At 37.2% G+C, this 18790-nt stretch overlaps 1 protein-coding gene across 1 annotated transcript in view; it reads left to right on the top strand.

The window, feature by feature from the left end:
• The window catches only part of CFAP47 (cilia and flagella associated protein 47), a 496124-nt gene that overhangs the window by 207750 nt on the left and 269584 nt on the right, over window positions 1-18790 (top strand). The window contains exons 31-33 of the mRNA XM_043459762.1: window positions 2133-2214; window positions 3265-3393; window positions 9931-10123. Of these exons, the coding sequence (XP_043315697.1) occupies window positions 2133-2214; window positions 3265-3393; window positions 9931-10123 (404 nt within the window). The remainder of the gene's footprint in view (window positions 1-2132; window positions 2215-3264; window positions 3394-9930; window positions 10124-18790) is intronic.

Raw genomic sequence — 18790 nt, 5'->3', positions numbered from 1 at the left:
CCCCTGGAGAAGGGAAAGGCTACCCACTCCAGTATTCTGGCCTGGAGAATTCCATGGACCCTATAGCCATCCCAACCCAGGGATGAAAGCTGTGTCTCCTGCATTGGCAGGCGTGTTCTTTACCACTAGTGCCACCTGGGAAGATCTTACTGGCTTTCAGCAATTCATCAGCTAGTCAGCATTCAGTCTAGCACAGAGAAAGGAGCTCTAAAGAGGTATACAGGGCAAGAGATGTCGCAGAGTCAGACACGACTGAGCGACTTTCACTTCACTTCACAGTTATGTAGTTAAATTTGTTTTGTTCCATGTTAATCTGTCCTGTGTCAATTTGATTATTAGACAAGCTGACAAATTTAGAAGGGAAGAAAGAAAAAATGTTCTGCCCTTACAGCAAAAAAAAAAAAAGGTTAGTTATTCCAAGTTTACTTTCCTTTAGGGGATGGCAGGTCTGTCAGGCAAGTGACCTAACTAGTGCTGATCAGGTGATTCCTGATTGACTGGTTTACGGTTCCATTTCTGGGGGAGCCAAAACTAATTCAGTCTTGATTTGGTGGCATGGGGTTCAGTATAAGCAGCTCCATTTGGGGCTTGTTGCCTTGCCTTTAACAATGCAAAGATGCATTCTTCAGCCTCAGTTTGTTACCAAGGGCCTACTCTCTGGTGAGCAATGTGGAATATTCAAATGAATATCCTTGTGGTCCCCTTCTTCAAGCAACTCTCAGTTTAGTGGTTCCCTGATAGTTTTCCTTAGGCTCTCAGTTGCATTTGATAGAAGTGACTATTTTCTCCTCAGATCCCGTCTTGGCTTTGCATGCAAGGAAGTATTACAGTTTCTTCATAAGTCTCTGAGTTGTTGTCTTTGTTTTACCACTAGGATTTCAAGTTACTGGGGCATCATCTCACTGAGTTCTTACATAGGCTTTAGTGTGGCTACTTCTGCTAAGTAGTGGTATACCATTAAAATTAGATTTTATTTTAACCTATAGTAATTCCAGTGTAATGAAGATTGATAGGAATAATGTAAATGCAGATGGGAAATGAAAAGAGAAGAAATGACATTTATTTTCCAAACAAAGGAGCTTTATGTTTGTAGCATGATTTCTTCCAATAGCTTTTTCTAGCCCTGGGCCACAGCAAACTTGACAATTCTAGAACCATGCTCTCTGCCTCACCTCCCACAAACAGGCCCTACCTCTTTTCATTCATCTGTGTTATCTTCAAGGTTTGAGCTTTCAGCATAATCTTTCTGCTTTTTCTTTTTCCCACTTGTCACTAGTTACAGGACTGCAAGCTGCCGAGGGTGTTTATAGAGTTAAGTACTAGATCTGGCATTCTCTGTAAAATGCTAATGGTAAATTCTCTGTTAAATGCTTATAGTAAGCAGTGTTCTCTGCTCACTAAATGAGTTAGTGACACCCAAAATCCCACTGAGAAACACTCCTGCTAAAATTATATTAGAGGTCTATAAAGTGGTTCTTGCAATAGTGTACATGCATATAAAGACTTTTGATAAAAGTATTTCAAGAAATGTGACAGTGAAAAAAACATACCATAAAATATGATAAAGTATATACATGTATATGCTTTTAAATGTATAAAATAAGTAGATATTTGCCATTTCAGATACTACAAGTTTATACAATCAAAGAGGCTGCAATTTTTGGATATACTCTGGAAAAATAGGCAGTGGTTTATGTTATTCTAATATATTCAGGTATATGTGGTGATAGGCATTCAATGAACATAGGGTAACTAATGATCTATCTAATAGATGTTTTATAGTGTTCAAACTTTTTGCAAGTATTTTTCAATTTTATAATATTATAACAACAATAAAATGGTCTTGACAATAGGGTCCAAATCATATAACTCTCTATGTCCCATTAGCATGTAAATGTGTATGTATATGGTTATAGACACTTAGTAAGTTATTTCTCATTATTAATTCTCTGAAGGCGACATCATATGCACATTTCATTGGTAAGGCGAGTTTTAAAATTATATAAATTTTAAAATTAGAATTCAGTACAAGTATAAACTATATGACATTGAAATTTCATTAAAGTTCAAATGCAAGTGATAGATGGATTGTGAGTATTCTATAATAATTTGGTTTTTTTTTTTAATTTTAGTGCTCAAGGAGCTTGTATTTCTCATGTACTGCCAGAATTTCTGCTTGAACCAGAAGATTATAAGAAGTGGATTGAAATTGCAGTAAGGGAATTTAATTTCTGAGAAATTATTGAATTCACTATTATTGAATTTACTGGTTTTTGGTTTAGAATCCTTGATTTTTATTTATGAAATATCCTAAGGATTATGCCTCTCCAGACAGTATGTGTGCATGTGTGTGTACACACACACACACATATATACATATTTTTGTCTAAAAAATCTCTGTGGAGTTCCCACGCAAAATAGATTACATGGCTTTCTTAAATATACAGGTGATTGCTTCTTTTAAGGGACTTAGAAATGAAGAATGTTCTGTACTTATGTAAATTTTTTCTTAAAATACATGTTTAGAATATATATCTTTCAAAGAAAATATTGGTTTATTTTCCCTGACAATTGCTACTTCCCTTCTTCAGTTTTCGTGGAGAATAGGGAGAAATTAAGCAATTTTTTTCAAATTATGCAATTCATTTTATGGAGACCTATTGAGAAGAGGAATTGTCATGAGAAGTCTGTCGGCTTTGAGGAAACTCTGTTAGTTGTAGCGCTGTTACTATAGTCACCACATGACGTTAGTACAAGAGCCAGAGGCCTGTTCTTCCGCACTCTGCTGAGTTCCTGTGGCTTCATCCAAAGGGTGTGGCTCTTTGGGGGGTTCAGAATTCAGAATAATTTTGCATCTCATTTGGCATCACCAACTTGATGGACATGAGTTTGAGCAAGCTTCGGGAGTTGGTGATGGACAGGGAAGCCTGGCATGCTGCAGTCCATGGGATTGCAAAGAGTCAGACCCGACTGAGCGACTGAACTGACTGAACTGCCGCTTTTGCCACAAAATGATCTAGCAGGTACAATAAATGAGTAACCCTATTACCTCAAATAGAGGCTGTGAGTTCCAGAAAGTTATCTATGTTGATAGTTTGTGTTACTGGCACATGGAGAGTTGGAATTCTGGATGAATGGGTATAAAGGACATGTAAATGTTTTATGAAAAGAAAAAAATATATATATATATGCTAAGTAATTAAAACTTTGGATTTACATTTCCCTTGCATTGTAATTAATATTTTAATATATTATTTCTTATAGTCTTCCACTAGTGCCTCAGCCAAGTTGTCCCACATACCTAAGGGAAAGCACCCTGTTGTTATAGATATGATACACTTTGAAGCCTGGAGTAAACGATCATGGACTGATGTATTCCTTCAGATATACAAGGTAACTGTTCGGGGCTTTTTTTGGTTGATTTATATGAATGGTGTATTAGTTAAAGTACAGGTAATGCTGCTGTAAAAAAAAACACAGTGACCCAAATAAGATAGAATAATTACTTTTCTTTCCCATGAAATTGTGGGGAAGTGGTTTAGAAATGGTTTAGAAGTGGTTTAGAAGTGGTTTAAAATGACTCTTCCATCCTCAGTACTGGACTTTCATTTCTGGATCCATTTCTCAGAACAGGGAAGTGCAGATAAAAGAGTAGAAGACAAGTAAATACCTTTTAAGGCTATCATCTGAAAAGTGCATCATCTCCATTTCATGTTCCACTGGGCAGAATTTGGTCATATGGCTGCACCTAACTTCAAGGGAAGTTGAAAAACATAGTCTCAAATTTGATGTGAAGTGAAGTGAAAGTCGCTCAGTTGTGTCCGACTGTTTTTGACCCCATGGACTTTAGAGTCCATGGAATTCTCCGGGTCAGAATATTGGAGTGGGTAGCCTTTCCCTTCTCCAAGGGATCTTCCCAACCCAGGGATCGAACCCAGGTCTCCCGCATTGCAGGCGGATTCTTTTACCAGTTGAGCCACAATGGAATCCTAAGAATACTGGAGTTGGTAACCTATCCCTTCTCCAGGGGATCTTCCTGACCCTAGGAATCGAATCAGGGTCTCCTGCATTGCAGGTGGATTCTTTACCAACTGAGCTATCAGGGAAGCCCCCCTAAATTTGATAAGTACAGGCATTTTCTAGTATCTAAAAAAGGAAAGATTAAAGAATATATATTGATTAAAATTATGGTATCTGCCTCTAATGCTTAGTAGACTCTTGCTATTCTGGAGAGAGATTTACTGAGAATCACACAACTGTAGGTAAGACCAGGTAGTATCGATATTCTCCAATTTGCTTCAGATTAAGTTGCATGTGTGGGTAGATTCAGTTTAGTTCAGTTCAGTCACTTAATCATGTCCTACTCTTTGCAACCCTATGGACTACAACACACCAGGCCTCCCTGTCCATCACCAACTCCTGGAGTTTACTCAAACTCATGTCCATTGAGTCAGTGATGCCATCCAACCATCTCATCCTCTGCTGTCCCCTTCTCCTCCCCACTTCAATCTTTCCCAGCATCAGGGTCTTTTCAAATGAATCAGTTCTTTGCATCAGGTGGCCAAAGTATTGGAGTTTCAACTTCAGCATCAGTCCTCCCAATGAATATTCTGGACTGATTTCCTTTAAGATGGACTGGTTGGATCTCCTTGCAGTCCAAGGGACTCTGAAGAGTTTTCTCCAACACTACAGTTCAAGTGGGTAGATTAACATAGCATAGCATAAATATCGCACCTTTATAAAAACATAGCATAAATATCGCACCTTCACACCCTATGTCTTTATTACTTCAACAAGTACTGGTTTCAGTCTTTGGAATAATTTCCTAGGTTTTCAAATATGGTTCTGTGAATCTTGCCCACTAAGAACAATGGAGACTTTTGCTCTGTCCTCATAGATTGCAACCACAGATAGGGTGAGCTGTAGGGTAGGGAGTTGAAATGAGGAAGAAGTCAAATAGAAGCAGCAGTCACTCAAAGGAAAAGATGCAATTAAAATCCAAATAATGAGTAGTGTATGTAAGACTCTTGTCGCAAATGCTTTTTTAAATGTTATGATCTTGTTTACTCTTTACAACCAGTAATCCCCAGTTTAGAAACAAGGAAACGTCAACATGCATACATACTTTCTTCCAAGATTATCTGATGTAGGTAAAGCTGCTTTCTTCCTTATTGTTCTCTACTGGGGAGCAATAGCCCAAGCCCAAGAGCCCAGGCCCCTCTTGTTGCCCTCTGGCACTCTGAATCCCTCCACTGCAGCCAGCCCCCTAGGCCTACCCTCTGCAGAGTTCGTTGTGCTCTTTGATTCCCAGTTATTCCCCCATCTCTACCTTTTCTTCCCCCAGCAACCTGCCCTGTCTATCTTGCTGGAGGTCAAGAGGAGAAATCCTGTATTTTTTTTTAGTAATTCCCACAAGAATGTATGGGGGTATTAGTGATTCTCACCTAAAGTTAGATTTGGAGGGAAAAAAGAAAAAAGGTATCTTCTTTACTTTCTTAACTCCAGGCTGCATCATATGTAATTTTGTCTACTGATAAAAAGGAGCAACTCCAAAACAGAAGAGCCACATATGTCCTAGTTTAGGGACAAACTAGTCCTACTCTTGGTCGTAGGCTTCATTCACTCACCCATTCATTTATTCACTCCCGCATACATTCATGTATATGTCTAGTTCATTTAACCCATCTTCCCCAACTAAAAGTCTGAATTTAGATACCACGTATCACTTGTGAACTCAAAACTTAATAGTGTGCCTGCTACATAGTAGATGCTCAACAAATATTTGTTGAATGAATTTATTCAACAGCTATTATGATCCAGGTACTATACTAGACCCTGGGGGTATAAAAGTAAACTTGATATAGTCTGTCTTTTCAAGGATTTGGTGTCCTGGAATGTGTAATCAATTAAATAAATACAATTACAAGAAAGTATGACAAATGTTATGACAAGGTAAACGCAAAGAACTAAGGATGAGTACACATAGAGAGGAGCCTAACTTACCTGTGCCTCGGAGAAGGTTTCTAGGAAAAAGATGAATTTAAACTGAGCCCTGAACAATGAGGAGGAGTTGGCAGGCAAGGTGAGGCATAGGTTAGAGAGAAAGATAATACAATTTGTGTGACCGAGGTAATAGATGAGTTATATTGGAGGATGGGGCAATAACATTTTTCAAGATAATGGAAATTCAAAGTGGAAATGCCTGGAGTTTGATAGAGATTTGTATATTCTGAGGAATAAACACAGTATGGCTGGGACTAAGAGGAGTAGACTATGAGCACGGTCAGAAAATAGATTGCGGTTGACTTCATAAGTCAGACTAAGGCATCTGAACTTCATGGATTTTAGCACAAGGTCAGGGAAATCTTGAAGGATTTTAAACACAAGATTGACATACTCAGTTGCATTCTATAGAAATCACTCTGGTACAGTATGGAAACTGGGATTTTTTTTTTTAAATTATTGAAGTACAGTTGATTGACAATGTTGTGTTAGTTTTAGGTATACAGCAAAGTGAGATATATATACACACACACATACATACACACACACACACACACAATTTTCTTTTTCAGGTTCTTTTCCCTTCTAGGTTAGTATAAAATATTGAGTATAGTTTCCTGTGCTATACTATACTTGTTGGTTATCTACCTTATGTATAGTTGTGTGTAAATGTTAATCCTATCCTCCTAGTTTATCCTTCCCCTCCCTCCCCTTTCCTTCTTGGTAACCATAAGCTTGTTTTCTATGTCTGTGGGTCTATTTCTGTTCTGAATATAAGTTCATTTATATTATTTGTTTCTTAGATTCCACATATAAACAATATTATATAATGTTCATCTTTCTTTGTCTGACTTCATTGAGCATTATACTCTCTAGATCCATCCATGTTGCTGCAAATAGCATTATTTTGTTCTTTTTTGTGGCTGAGTAATATTCCATTATATTCCATATAATATTCTACATCTTCTTTATCTATTCATCTGTTGATGGACATATATGTTTCCATGTTTTGACTATTGTGACTAGTGCCGGTACTGAGAATGCTTGTGGTAGTAGGAAAGATGAGAAAAGAGCAGCTTTCATAAATATTAGGCATAGAAATCAGGAATTGGTGAAGGATAGTATCTTATGGAAGTGAAGGAGACAGAGGAATCAAAGACCACAGTGAACTTCTGGCTTGGATGACTGAGTGGAATTTGTTCCCAGTCACTGAAAAAGAAGACAAGGGATGTTAACAGGATTTTGTTTAGGGCAGACAGAGGGACATAGCAAGAGGGCAAGATAAATTAATTTTGGTCCTGCTATATCATGGTGCTGTGTGTAATTACCAAAGGGGTTGATCCTTTTGTCTGGAAACTGATCTGAATGGCAGCATGTAGTTGAGATTCTTCACTGATTCAGTGATAGACTCATAGGCATGAATGATTGCCTTATAGACCATCTGCAGAGCAGTGTTTCTCCATAGATTGTGTCAGAAGCATGGGTAGCTCTCAGCACTCTATTAAATCAGTAGTGGATTGACAGTTTCACTTTAAAAAATCAAGCAGTGTTGTTGAGATGTTTCACAAGTTAGAAATAGAAGACTGATTTTTCACACAAATCCCTTTAGTTTCTAATTGTCTCTTTCCTATAGGTCATACGTGCACTTCAAGAATGCCTTTGTCATTTCTTCTTTGCTAATAGTTTAGATAATAGGATATAGCTTGTCTTAACCAATTTGATTTTATGTCATTTGGTTATTTTTGCTTGTTAAACTTGCATGTTTAGTTGTTGTTATTTCCTTGCATTATATTCCCAATCACAAAAATGTGTTGATAGCTAAAAAATGGGTCACTGAAGCATAAGAGAGTTGAAAACAATAAGAGAAACACTTAAACTCAGAATGCTCTTCTAAATATAAACTATATTACATAAAGAGGGCTTTCATGTAATATAAAGGATGAATCTGTATGTGCTCTAAGAATTGAATGTCATATTTCTACAAAAGAACCTGGAAAATAAAAAGGTGATGAGATGTATAACTGAATAATAAGTTTAATTATACTGTTTATTCATTTGTTTCCAGTGTATTACCTGTCAGAAAGGTTTTTTTTTTTTTAATAGTACACAGTTCTGTCAAATATATTGATATTTTTAAACTAAGAGCAATGATCTTTCTGGTTAATTAAACATATTTTCCCCAAACCAATTTAAAATCTCCCTATAATAAAATAGGAATATGTGTTAGTAAAGGAGGCAAGATACCAATTATACTGAAACATTATTCAGAATTATATACCTCTGTAGAAAACAAACAAAAATGGTACGAGAGATCATATTGCTGAAGAATATTTTAAATGAGCTTCAATAAAATATGATTGGCGTGAAAGCAAAGTTGGTGAAATTCTTTCATTAAATAGATTTGCAGGATGGTCCATAATGTCACTGGAATGCAATGTGGAAACACAGTTATTCTCACATGAGGTAACAGATATTGCAGTTTATTTGGATATAGCCATGTATAGGGAATATATGAATAACTCTCCACATCTGTAATAAGTATATAGTCACCCCTGGATATTGAAGGGTGATTGATTTTAAATCCCCCACAGAAACCAAAATGTGAACATGCTCAAGTCTTCTTTATACAATGGCATGGTATTTGCATAAAACCCAGGCACAGTCTCCCATATACTTTAAATCTCCCATATACTTAAAATTATCTCTAGATTACTTATCATACCTAACACAATATAAATGCTCTATAAATTGTTGTGAATACAGTTTAAATGTTATATAAATAGTTGTCAGCATGGGAAAAATTGAAGTTTTTGCTTTTTGTATTAAGAATTCTGAATATTTTCTGTCTGTGGTTGGTTGAATTTAAGGATGTGGAACCCACAATGGGAAACCAGTGGATATAGAGGGTCGACTATATGTGAAAGAAGTATATGATGACATTTTCTTCTCTTTTTCAGAGAAAGTCCATGCTTTATGTAGAGTGATCCTTTGTTATTTAAAGATTAATTTGTAAGATTCCTAGAGCAAATCCATCAGTGGTGTATATTAATAGAGAATGAGTCATTGGTCACAAGAAGAAAAGGTGTTGCAAATGAATTCTTATTCATAGGGAAATGTGGGATTAAAAATATGCCTCTGTCATGAATACAGTGTAAAAGGAAATAGAAAGAAAGTTATAAACACTGTCAAAATAGCGCTACTGAATTAAATATTTTTATCGTGACCTCTGTGAATTTAACATTCTTCTTTCCAATGTTGAGATGTACTAGTTTTGCAGGGAAGGTCACTCTCATGCATTTTTCCAATAAGAGTGAGATTACAAATAATATTTTCATAGCACTGATGTTTTTCTGTATCTCCATTTCCATTATTTTAAATGGCTCAAATGACACATCAAGTTATGCGTTCCATGTCCTGGATACACTGTACATATATCTATAGGATTTGAGTTTCATGGTTTTTAATGTGGTACAAATTACTAGGAATTAAGAGTTTGTTTCCAAAGATTTATTTATATATCTCCTCATCTGACTGTTAATTCCTATCTCTTAATATCCTTTATAATAAACCAGTTCTGAGTTCTTTGAGCTGCCCTCACAAATTAATTGAACCCAAAGAAGGGGTTGTTGGAACCTCCAACAGATAGCCCATTAGTCAGAAGCATAGGTAGTGACCTGGGCTTGTGATTGACATCTGAAGTGGAGGACAGTCTTGTGAGACAGCTCTCTTAACCTGTGGGCTCTGATACACCCTTTGCATAGATGGTGTCAGTATTGAGTTGAACTGTAGGACATCCAGTTGATGCCAGAGAATTGTTGGTGTTGTCTGTTTACTCTCTGCTTGGTAGTATTTACTGTCTAAATACTAATTTTTATTTTGCCATTCCAGTAGTAAAAATTCTCTCTCTCTCTTTTATCCAAATTTCAGGTTCTGATACTATCCCGAGTTGTACCATATAGCATCAATAATCTGCCCCCTATACATGTGCCAAATTCACCGAAAGTCAATGCTTATTTTGCATCCAGCAACATATATTCTACTCCTGAAAGGATTCTGCTTAGCTGGATGAACACAGTTTATGAAAACTCCCGACATGTTATTTGGAAAAACTGTCAAAAAGGTGAGAATTTATTTTCCTTTAATTATCACAGATTGTAGTCTGAGAATATGGAAAGAGCCATAGAACTGAACGCAGAAGCCATGATTCTAGACCCGAGTGCAGCATATGTTCTGTTGTACAAGTAGGATGTCCTATAACATTTTCAAGACCAGTTTCCTTACATGTGTCAGGGAGGGGAAAGTTCTTCTCTACTTGTCTTGAATTCTTATGGCTGGACTAATAATAAAATTAACACAAGACAGATTTAACAGAATAACAAAATTTAATCGTGTGCACGAAGGTCTCGTAGAAATGGGACTTAAAAAGTGGTCAAACCACAAACCTTTTATACTTTTTAGACAAGCAATAAATTTATGAGGAATTGACAGGACAAACAAACTTAGGCTTTGGGTCCTTAATTAGTGAGGAATCTGAACAGAATATGGATTTGAGGTAGTCAGTTAAAAGAAGTAACGGGGTTTGTCCAAACAGGCTTCCCTACCCAAATTCCCCGTCTCTGGTGATAAGGGTGTCCTGCCTCCAGAGGCAGGGAGAGCACCTTACACATGAAAGATTTACCTTCTGCTTTCAGGAAGACAAGTGGTGGGGGGATCAAAGTGTCCCTGTTTCATTGGCCATTTCTTAAGTAATTTGAGTTCAGAATAATCAGAATGCCTTGAGGCACATTTTGGAACAGCCTGCCCTGGGCCCCAACACATTTAAAATGGAAATAATAAAAGATGCATCTTTAATTTATTTTGAAGAATAAATGATAAAAATTATGTAGAAATGAAAGATCACCTTAATAATGCTAATGGTATTTTCAGCTCTACAAAGTATTAAATTTAGTTGACACTACTGAAACTTTGTATGTTATTAATTGAGATCAAGTGAAAATTGACTAGACAGTGTCTTACATCTCATTGTGATGGTCATGTTTGAAATCACTAACTGTGAATTTTGAGGAGGTGTAGGTAATATTAGGTCCATATACCAAGACCAAGGCAAGTAGGTGATCATAGATAGACCTGTTTCAGTGTTCAGGTGGATACTCCCTGGTTCTGCTCTTGAATAATAAGAGTTTATACATTTCTACCCCGAGTGCCTTACATTCTTTGAAATATTTCCAATTGACTAGTATAGCTGTGCATTCTTTTCTTCATCATAAGCATTGCTTGTCCTGAGAAGATGACATGTGTGCCTTGGTTGTTTCTTTGACTTCCATTCAGCTCCCCTCTTCCAAGTACATACAAACCTGTCATGTTCAGAATGGGTTTTGTTTTATTTTTTATACAGAGCTGTCAGAGTTTAATCTAAACTTTAGATAGGAAAGATTAAAAGTGTGATTTAAAATGAGACTTTGAATTACAGTTGCTCCTAACTTAAAGGCATTACTTTGTAAACATAGTGACATCAAGATAGAAAAAAGATATATTGATACATTAGTATTAGAGAACAGTAAACATTAATATTTTATTACCTTCCAATTGATATGCTGATAATATCAAGCAATTTCCCTTGAAACTGCAATTCAATAAGATTCACATCTTATAAACATGTATTTGACCTGTTCAAAAATGTAAAAAAAAAAACAAGGTATAAATAAATAGTTTGAATACTGAGGAGTAACACTTTAACCATAGTGTTATAAAATATGTACATATATTAGAAATGAATATGTTCTTTTGTTATAAAATTATTATGATTCTATTTTTACCAACAGAATGGTATACACAAGTTGTTTTCAAGGAGTTTGCTGCATTTTTTAGAATAATGCATTATGGGCACTGGCCTAGTTCCCGCTTTTTAAAACACTGAGTCTCATGCCTTTGCAAAGCCCTTGCACTTCCTGTTCCCTCTGCTTGGAGCTTTATTTTCTTGGATATCTTCATGACTCCTTTGCCCACTTCACTCAAGATCCTGCTCAAATATCATATTATCTGAGAAGCTTTCCCAGTACCCTGTCTAAATTAGTCCCTCCTTCAGTCCTTCTCTTTCTTGCTTCATTATTCTCAATGGTGTTGGTCCCCAGTAGTATTTATACCCTGCCTCCTCCTGTAGAATGTGAGCTTCTTAACAGAAACAGTCTCTTCTATTTTGTTCTTCACTACTGCTTTCTCTGAAAATTGCATGGAAAATAAAAGATATCAAATACTGTTGGAGAAATTAAATAAGTGAATGGAAGAATGAGAGCATAAAGGGACACACTCGGGTTTTATATATTTCTCTGTCCTATTCCAGACAGCTGAGTGTATATTAAGCTACTCATGTGTACCTTCTAGAACCAATGAAGGGATCAGATTGAATGGTTGAGTTAGAAGGGAACACTTTCCGTGTCCAGTGTGTGCCTGAGTACAGGTCTGCCTGGTTAATAACTGTGGAGGTCCATGAGGAGGAGCTCTGTGAAGGACTCCACTTAGGTTAACTTGGACTGAGAAAAAGTCATACTCAGTATCCCAGATTTTAAATTTTCAACATTGACACCACTCATCCCCACTCCATTGATAAATTCTCACCATGGTTGCAATTTGGTTCAGTGGCATTGTGGAGGGTAGATGGATCAGGCTGCACCTCACACCTTTTGATTAAGAAACTCTGAGGGTGGGACCTAGCAATCCTTGTTTTAAAAAACCTTCCATGTGATTCTGATGCACTCTAAGGGATGAAACAATTAGGCCATAGTAACACAAAAAGGAATTGATGCTTTTAAATTGTTCATAGAATGGTATTTATTTACCAACTATATTTGAAAAATAAATCCCTTCTATAAACAGCAATTCCTTTGAAGTAAATAATGACTCATTGGAAAAGACCCTTATGCTGGGAAAGATTGGAAGCAGGAGGAGAAGGGGATGACAGAGGATAAGATGGTTGGATGGCATCACCGACGTGCTGGACTTGAGTTTGAGTAGGCTCCAGGAGTTGGTGATGGATAGGGAAGCCTGGCGTGCTGCAGTCCATGAGGTCGCAAAGAGTCGGACATGACTGAGTGACTGAACTGAACTGAAATAATGACTGAAAGAAAAAAAAGTGAAAGTCTCTCAGTCATGTCCAACTCTGACTCTTTGTGACCCTGTGGCCTGTAGCTTGCCAGGATCCTCTGTCCATGGAATTCTCTAGGCAAGAATACTGGAGTGGATTGCCATTCCCTTCTCCAGGGAATCTTTCCAACCCAGGGAACAAATGCAGGTCTCCTGCATTGTAGGCAGATTCTTTACTTTCTGAGTCACCAGGGAGGCCCCAAAATAATGACTGAAAACTTCCCCATATTAATGTCGGGCATCACACCACAGATCCAGGAAGCTCAGGGTAAATGTCCCAAAACCTTTATACCTAGGCATAGTATATTCAAATTGCAGAAAAATTAAAGAAAAAGTCTTGAAAAAAGCCAAAGGAAAAATACCTTACCTGTAGACAGACAAAGATAGGAATTATATCCAACTTATCAGAAATCATGCATTCAGGGAGAATATGGAGTGAAATATTTAAACTGGAAAGGAGAAACCTTGCAGAGAATAGATAGTGGGCCTTGCTTACACACTTTTTGGGTAAACTGATCAGTTGGCAGCTTATCGAGTCAACCTTAAGGACAGTGTGTCCTTGATCAACCTGATGAGGCAACAAATAAAGAGTATTTTAGTTGATTATGGATTTCTCAGAAACTCTTGAGAGTTTAGCATTGGAACTGATATGACCGGTTGTATGCTTATTATATATCTACTGTGGTCTTTCTTTCAGTATCTTCACCTCAGGACAGGTCTGCTACATTTCTGTCATTAGTATTAAAAAAAAAATTCAGTTTATTTAAACAAAACACAAATCAGCCAATTATTTTATTTCTGTATCCCTCTCTTGTAATCACGTCTATTTTCTGTGTCCATGAGTTTGTTTTTGTTATTGTTGTTGTTGTTTTAGATTCTACATATAAGGGAGATCATAGGGTATTTGTCTTACTCTGTCTGACTTATTTTACTTATCATAATGTTCTCAAGGCCCATCTGTGTTGTGACAAATGGAAAGCTTTCTCTCTCTTTTTTTTTAGTGGCTGAATAACATTCCATTGTACGTGTATATGTGTGTGTGTATGCCACAGTTTCTTTATTCATTTATCCATTAATGGACATCTAGGTTGTTTCCATGTTTTGGATATGATAAATAATGCTGCAATGAACAGAGGAGTGCATATATCTTTTTAAAGTAGTGTTTTCATTTTTTTAGATAAAAATACCCAGAAGTGAACTTGCTGGACTATATGATAGTTCTATTTTTAGCTTTTTTTGAGGGCCCTCTCTATGTTTTACATAGAGGTTGCATCAATGTACATTCCTACTAACAGTGCACTATTATTCCCTTTTCTCTACATTCTCACCAACACTTATTTCCTGCCTTTTTGATAGTAGCCATTCTAACAGGTGTGAGGACATATCTCACTGTAATTTTGATTTACATTTCCCTGATGGTTAGTGATGGTGAACACATGTACCTGTTGGCCATCTGTATGCCTTCTTTGGAAAAATATCTATTTAGGTCTTCTACCCATTTTTCAGTGGAATCATTTGTTTTTTGCCAATGACTTGTATGGATTTTTTAAAAATATATTATTTTGGATATAAGCCCCTTATCAGATATATGATTTGCAATTATTTTCTCCCATTCAGTAGGTTGTCTTTTCATTTTGTTGATGATTTCCTTTGCTGCACTCTCCCATTAGAATTTCTTTGCCGTGATGAAATGGAGAGGGACAAGACAAGTAAGGGAATCTTCCTCTTGCTACAGGAAGGCATGCTGGAGAGTAGTGAGTAGTAAAGTTGGAATCGGATGACCTAGAGCCCCAGCCACCTGATAGGCTATGAATATCAGAACAGTGTTTTAGGACTTCATTCTTTTCACCTTGGAGAGTCACGTGAGATGGCTGAGCTGGTGACTCCTGTGATAAAATAGGCATCTGGTCTGGCAGCAGCAGCTCCATGGATTGAAGTGCACCATAGTCACATGCTTTTGACCAGCACGCCTGAATTCAACACTGAGGGAACACAGATATCTTAACCCTGGTCTTGCTATGAACTTGTCCAAGAGTACATGGTACCAGGCAGTCAGTTGGAGTTTCGAAAAGTTCATTCTCTAATTACACATGGTTTCTGGGAGCCACTATTTTTAAAAAGGAATAAAAAAAGTGCCCATTCTGTGTTTGAAAATCCCTAACACATGAGGATTTGTTCTAAGTGTTGTGAAAGTCAAAAAGCATTTTTCAAGTGATAGGTGGACACCTGTCTCATGTATATCAGGGTCCTTTTTAGTGCTTGCCAGGAGGTAGTAAATTTGCTTTTATACACTCATCCTTCTGCCTTCTGTTCCCAGTAATGCTTTGTATTATATGTTCTTAAGCCCTTTTATCATTAACACTTTAGTTCAGATTCTTTCACGGATGAGCCGTATTTTACACCTTAACGATAGTATCTTCTTTAGTAGATCATGCCTATGATCAAGCATCCCCTAAGTCATCCCTTTGGACCCTTTGCTTCAACTGCTACGTTTGATTGCTAATGGGAATTTTATCATCCTGTAATCACCTGGTGATTTTGAGAGCAGCAGTGGACCATTTTGTAGCATAAAGTGTAATTTCTAACAGGACTAAGTACTTTCATTTTGCTACACTTTCAACAAAATCCACAAATTGGAGCATTTTGAATTGTCTGTTCAAAGGAGCTTTGTTCTACAGAATGATGTCTTATTATTTAAGCCATGCTTATTTCAACATTTTTTTGATGAAGTAACAATTGTGGTTCCTATGAATGAAAAATACAGTTTTTTATTCTATTTACTTTAGTGGAACAGAGTTATAAGTATGTTTGGCAATAATTATATTTTATGTACTATCTAAAGGTGCCCCTGATCTCTTTATTTTGTACTAGTTTAAGTAAACAATGCGTGCATATATGCTAAGTTGCTTCAGTTGTGTCCAACTCTGTGCGACCCTTTGGACTGTAGCCCACAAGGCTCCTCTGGCAATGGGATTTTTCCAGACAAGAAAACTGGAGTGAGTTGCCATTTCCTACTCCAGGAGATCTTCCCAACCCAGGGGTTGAACCCACATCTCTTATGTATCCTGCATTGGCAGGCAGGTTCTTTACCACTAGCACCACCTGGGAAGCCCAAAGTAAACAATATTCAGTACATATTTGAGAGATTGTATTGGTCTTATAATAATGCTCCCTATTCTTAAAACTAATGTGGTGTTGAGATCTTAAATTTGTATGTATTGATTGTTTCAAATGTGCCGAGTGTTCAACTTCATTAAACCAGAAAACAGTTATTCTTTACAAAGAAGTTTACATTTTCCCCAGACATTTCAAATTAGCCCTTTAATATTTAGCATTAAATATTTATCATCAATATTGCTAGAATGCACACAGACAATAGAAATGGTATCATATGACATTTTAATGTTTTATCTTGGATGCTTTATTTTGGGAATGTGACAGTATATATAAGTCATGATTAGTGTAAAGCTCAGCAGGAAATTCAGAGAAATATCAAGCAGATAAACAGATGTGAGAACAAATAGTTAAACCATTTCCAATGGATTAACAGTGTGATTCAATACATCAGTACAGACTAAGACAATAACCATGTGTCTAGGAAAATGGAGGGTGTAAAAATTGCCCAATACCTAGACCACATTCTTCCTCTTTTTTTCATATTCATACCTACTCAGGGTGGTTGCCTTTCAGTCAGAGACCACTAGTTGAACAAATTCCTTTTAATGCTCATTGCAACCAGGGAGACCACACATTATGGAGAATCACGGGCTGTCTCACGGTGAAGAATATTATGAAAGACATTGCAGGATTTGTGCATTAGCTAGGTAAACTGGAAAAGGTTCGAGGGATGCATATGTGCTCAGTTGCTCAGTCATGTCTGACTCTGCAACCCCATGGACTGTTGGCCATCATGCTCCTCTGTCCATGGAATTTTCCAGGCAAGAATACTGGAGTGGGTTGCCATTTTGTTCCTAAGGGGATCTTCCTGACCCAGGGATTGAACCTGCGTGGCCTGTATCTCCTGCACTGGCAGGTATATTCTTTACTACTGCACCATCTGGAAAGCCAAAATGTGTCTCTTTGGAATATTATTTTATTTTATTTTTGAATATTATTTTAAAAGAGTTATCCATTTGTGAGAAACATTTACCTTTGTAAGGGAAATCGGCATTTGTAAGATTGTCTCCATTTCTGTACCAGGAGGAGGAAGGTGACCAAATCTCTGGAAACTTATCAGTGGAAAAGACTTGATGTTCAGTCACTCAATCATGTCCGACTCTTTGCAACCCCATGGATTGCAGCATGCCAGGTTTCCCTGTCCTTCACTGTTTCCCTAAATTTGCTCAAACTCACCTCTATTGAATTGGTGATGCCATCCAACCATCTCATCCTCTGTCGCCCCCTTGTCCTCCTGCCCTCAGTTTTTCCCAGCATCAGAGTCTTTTCCAGTGAGTGGGCTCTTCACATCAGGTGGCCAAAGTATTAGAGCTTCAGCTTTAGCATCAGTCCTTCCAGTGAATATTCAGGATTGATTTCCTTTAGGATTGACTGGTTTGATCTCCTTGCAGTCCAAGGGACTCTCAAGAGTCTTCTCCAACACCACAGTTCAGAAGCATCAATTCTTTGGCACTCAGCCTTCTTTATGGTCCAACTCTCACATCTGTACATGACTACTGGGAAAACCATAGCTCTGCATTAAAACCTTACCCTTGTTTACTGTGGTTTTCCATGTCACCTCCCATAACTGACTCTCTCGCCATCCTCTTTTGTCTTTAGCTGAGGATGCTATTTAAGATGAGGGCTTCAGCCATTTTGGTGAGTTTTTTGGGGGTTTTTTCCCATGTATATATGTAATTTAACTTTTGTTTGATTTTCTGCTATTAATCTGTCATGTCAAATTAATTCTTAACTGAGTCAGAATAATCTATAAGAATAGACAGAAATTTCTACCTCTCCAACAAAGGAAACAGGAATTTGCTTTGACTGTATGTTTTCAGGGACAGTGGAAATCTTATGAATGAGTTACAGTAAATCTCATCCAATTGAAGAAGACTACAGTGAGGGTAATTCTTTAATTGGTAAAGAAGCAGTGTTTGCTCATATTAACCAGGAGAGGGGGATATTGATGTTTCATGGTTTACACCATGAGCTTGTTTTTGTTTTAGGCTTAGGCAGGATTGGAGAAGGAAATGGCAACCCACTCCAGTATTCTTGCCTGGAAAATCCCATGGACCAAGAAGCCTGGTGGGCTACAGTCCATGAGGTCGCAAAGAGTCAGACACGACCGAGCGACTTCACTAGGCAGGATTATGAAATGCTCTTGTTTTGTCTCACTTCATCACAGAAGCAGAGTGACCTTGTATGTCAGTGGTGTTAGATTGTGTCCAATAAGAGGATAACATGACCCAGCTGTGAGTGTCAGCTCTACTCCTACCAGTATCAAAGCCCAGCTGATACTGGGCAAGGTCTCACATTTCAGGGGCTGTTTTTCATCAAAATCACCAAATAAAATAGATTAAGAACTATGCTTGAAACATGATTTCATTTGAAATGAACCATTAGGAGTTGTAAGAAATGATAAATTATTGCAATAACTGCTACTAATATTTTGTGATATTGTGAATTATAGTAAGAATTACGTTTGGTC

The sequence above is a fragment of the Cervus canadensis genome, chromosome X (assembly GCF_019320065.1).
Source record: "Cervus canadensis isolate Bull #8, Minnesota chromosome X, ASM1932006v1, whole genome shotgun sequence".
Taxonomy (NCBI): Eukaryota; Metazoa; Chordata; class Mammalia; order Artiodactyla; family Cervidae; genus Cervus; species Cervus canadensis.
The sequence above is the reverse complement of the archived record's forward strand: the minus strand, read 5'-3'. Positions and strand labels throughout refer to the sequence as shown.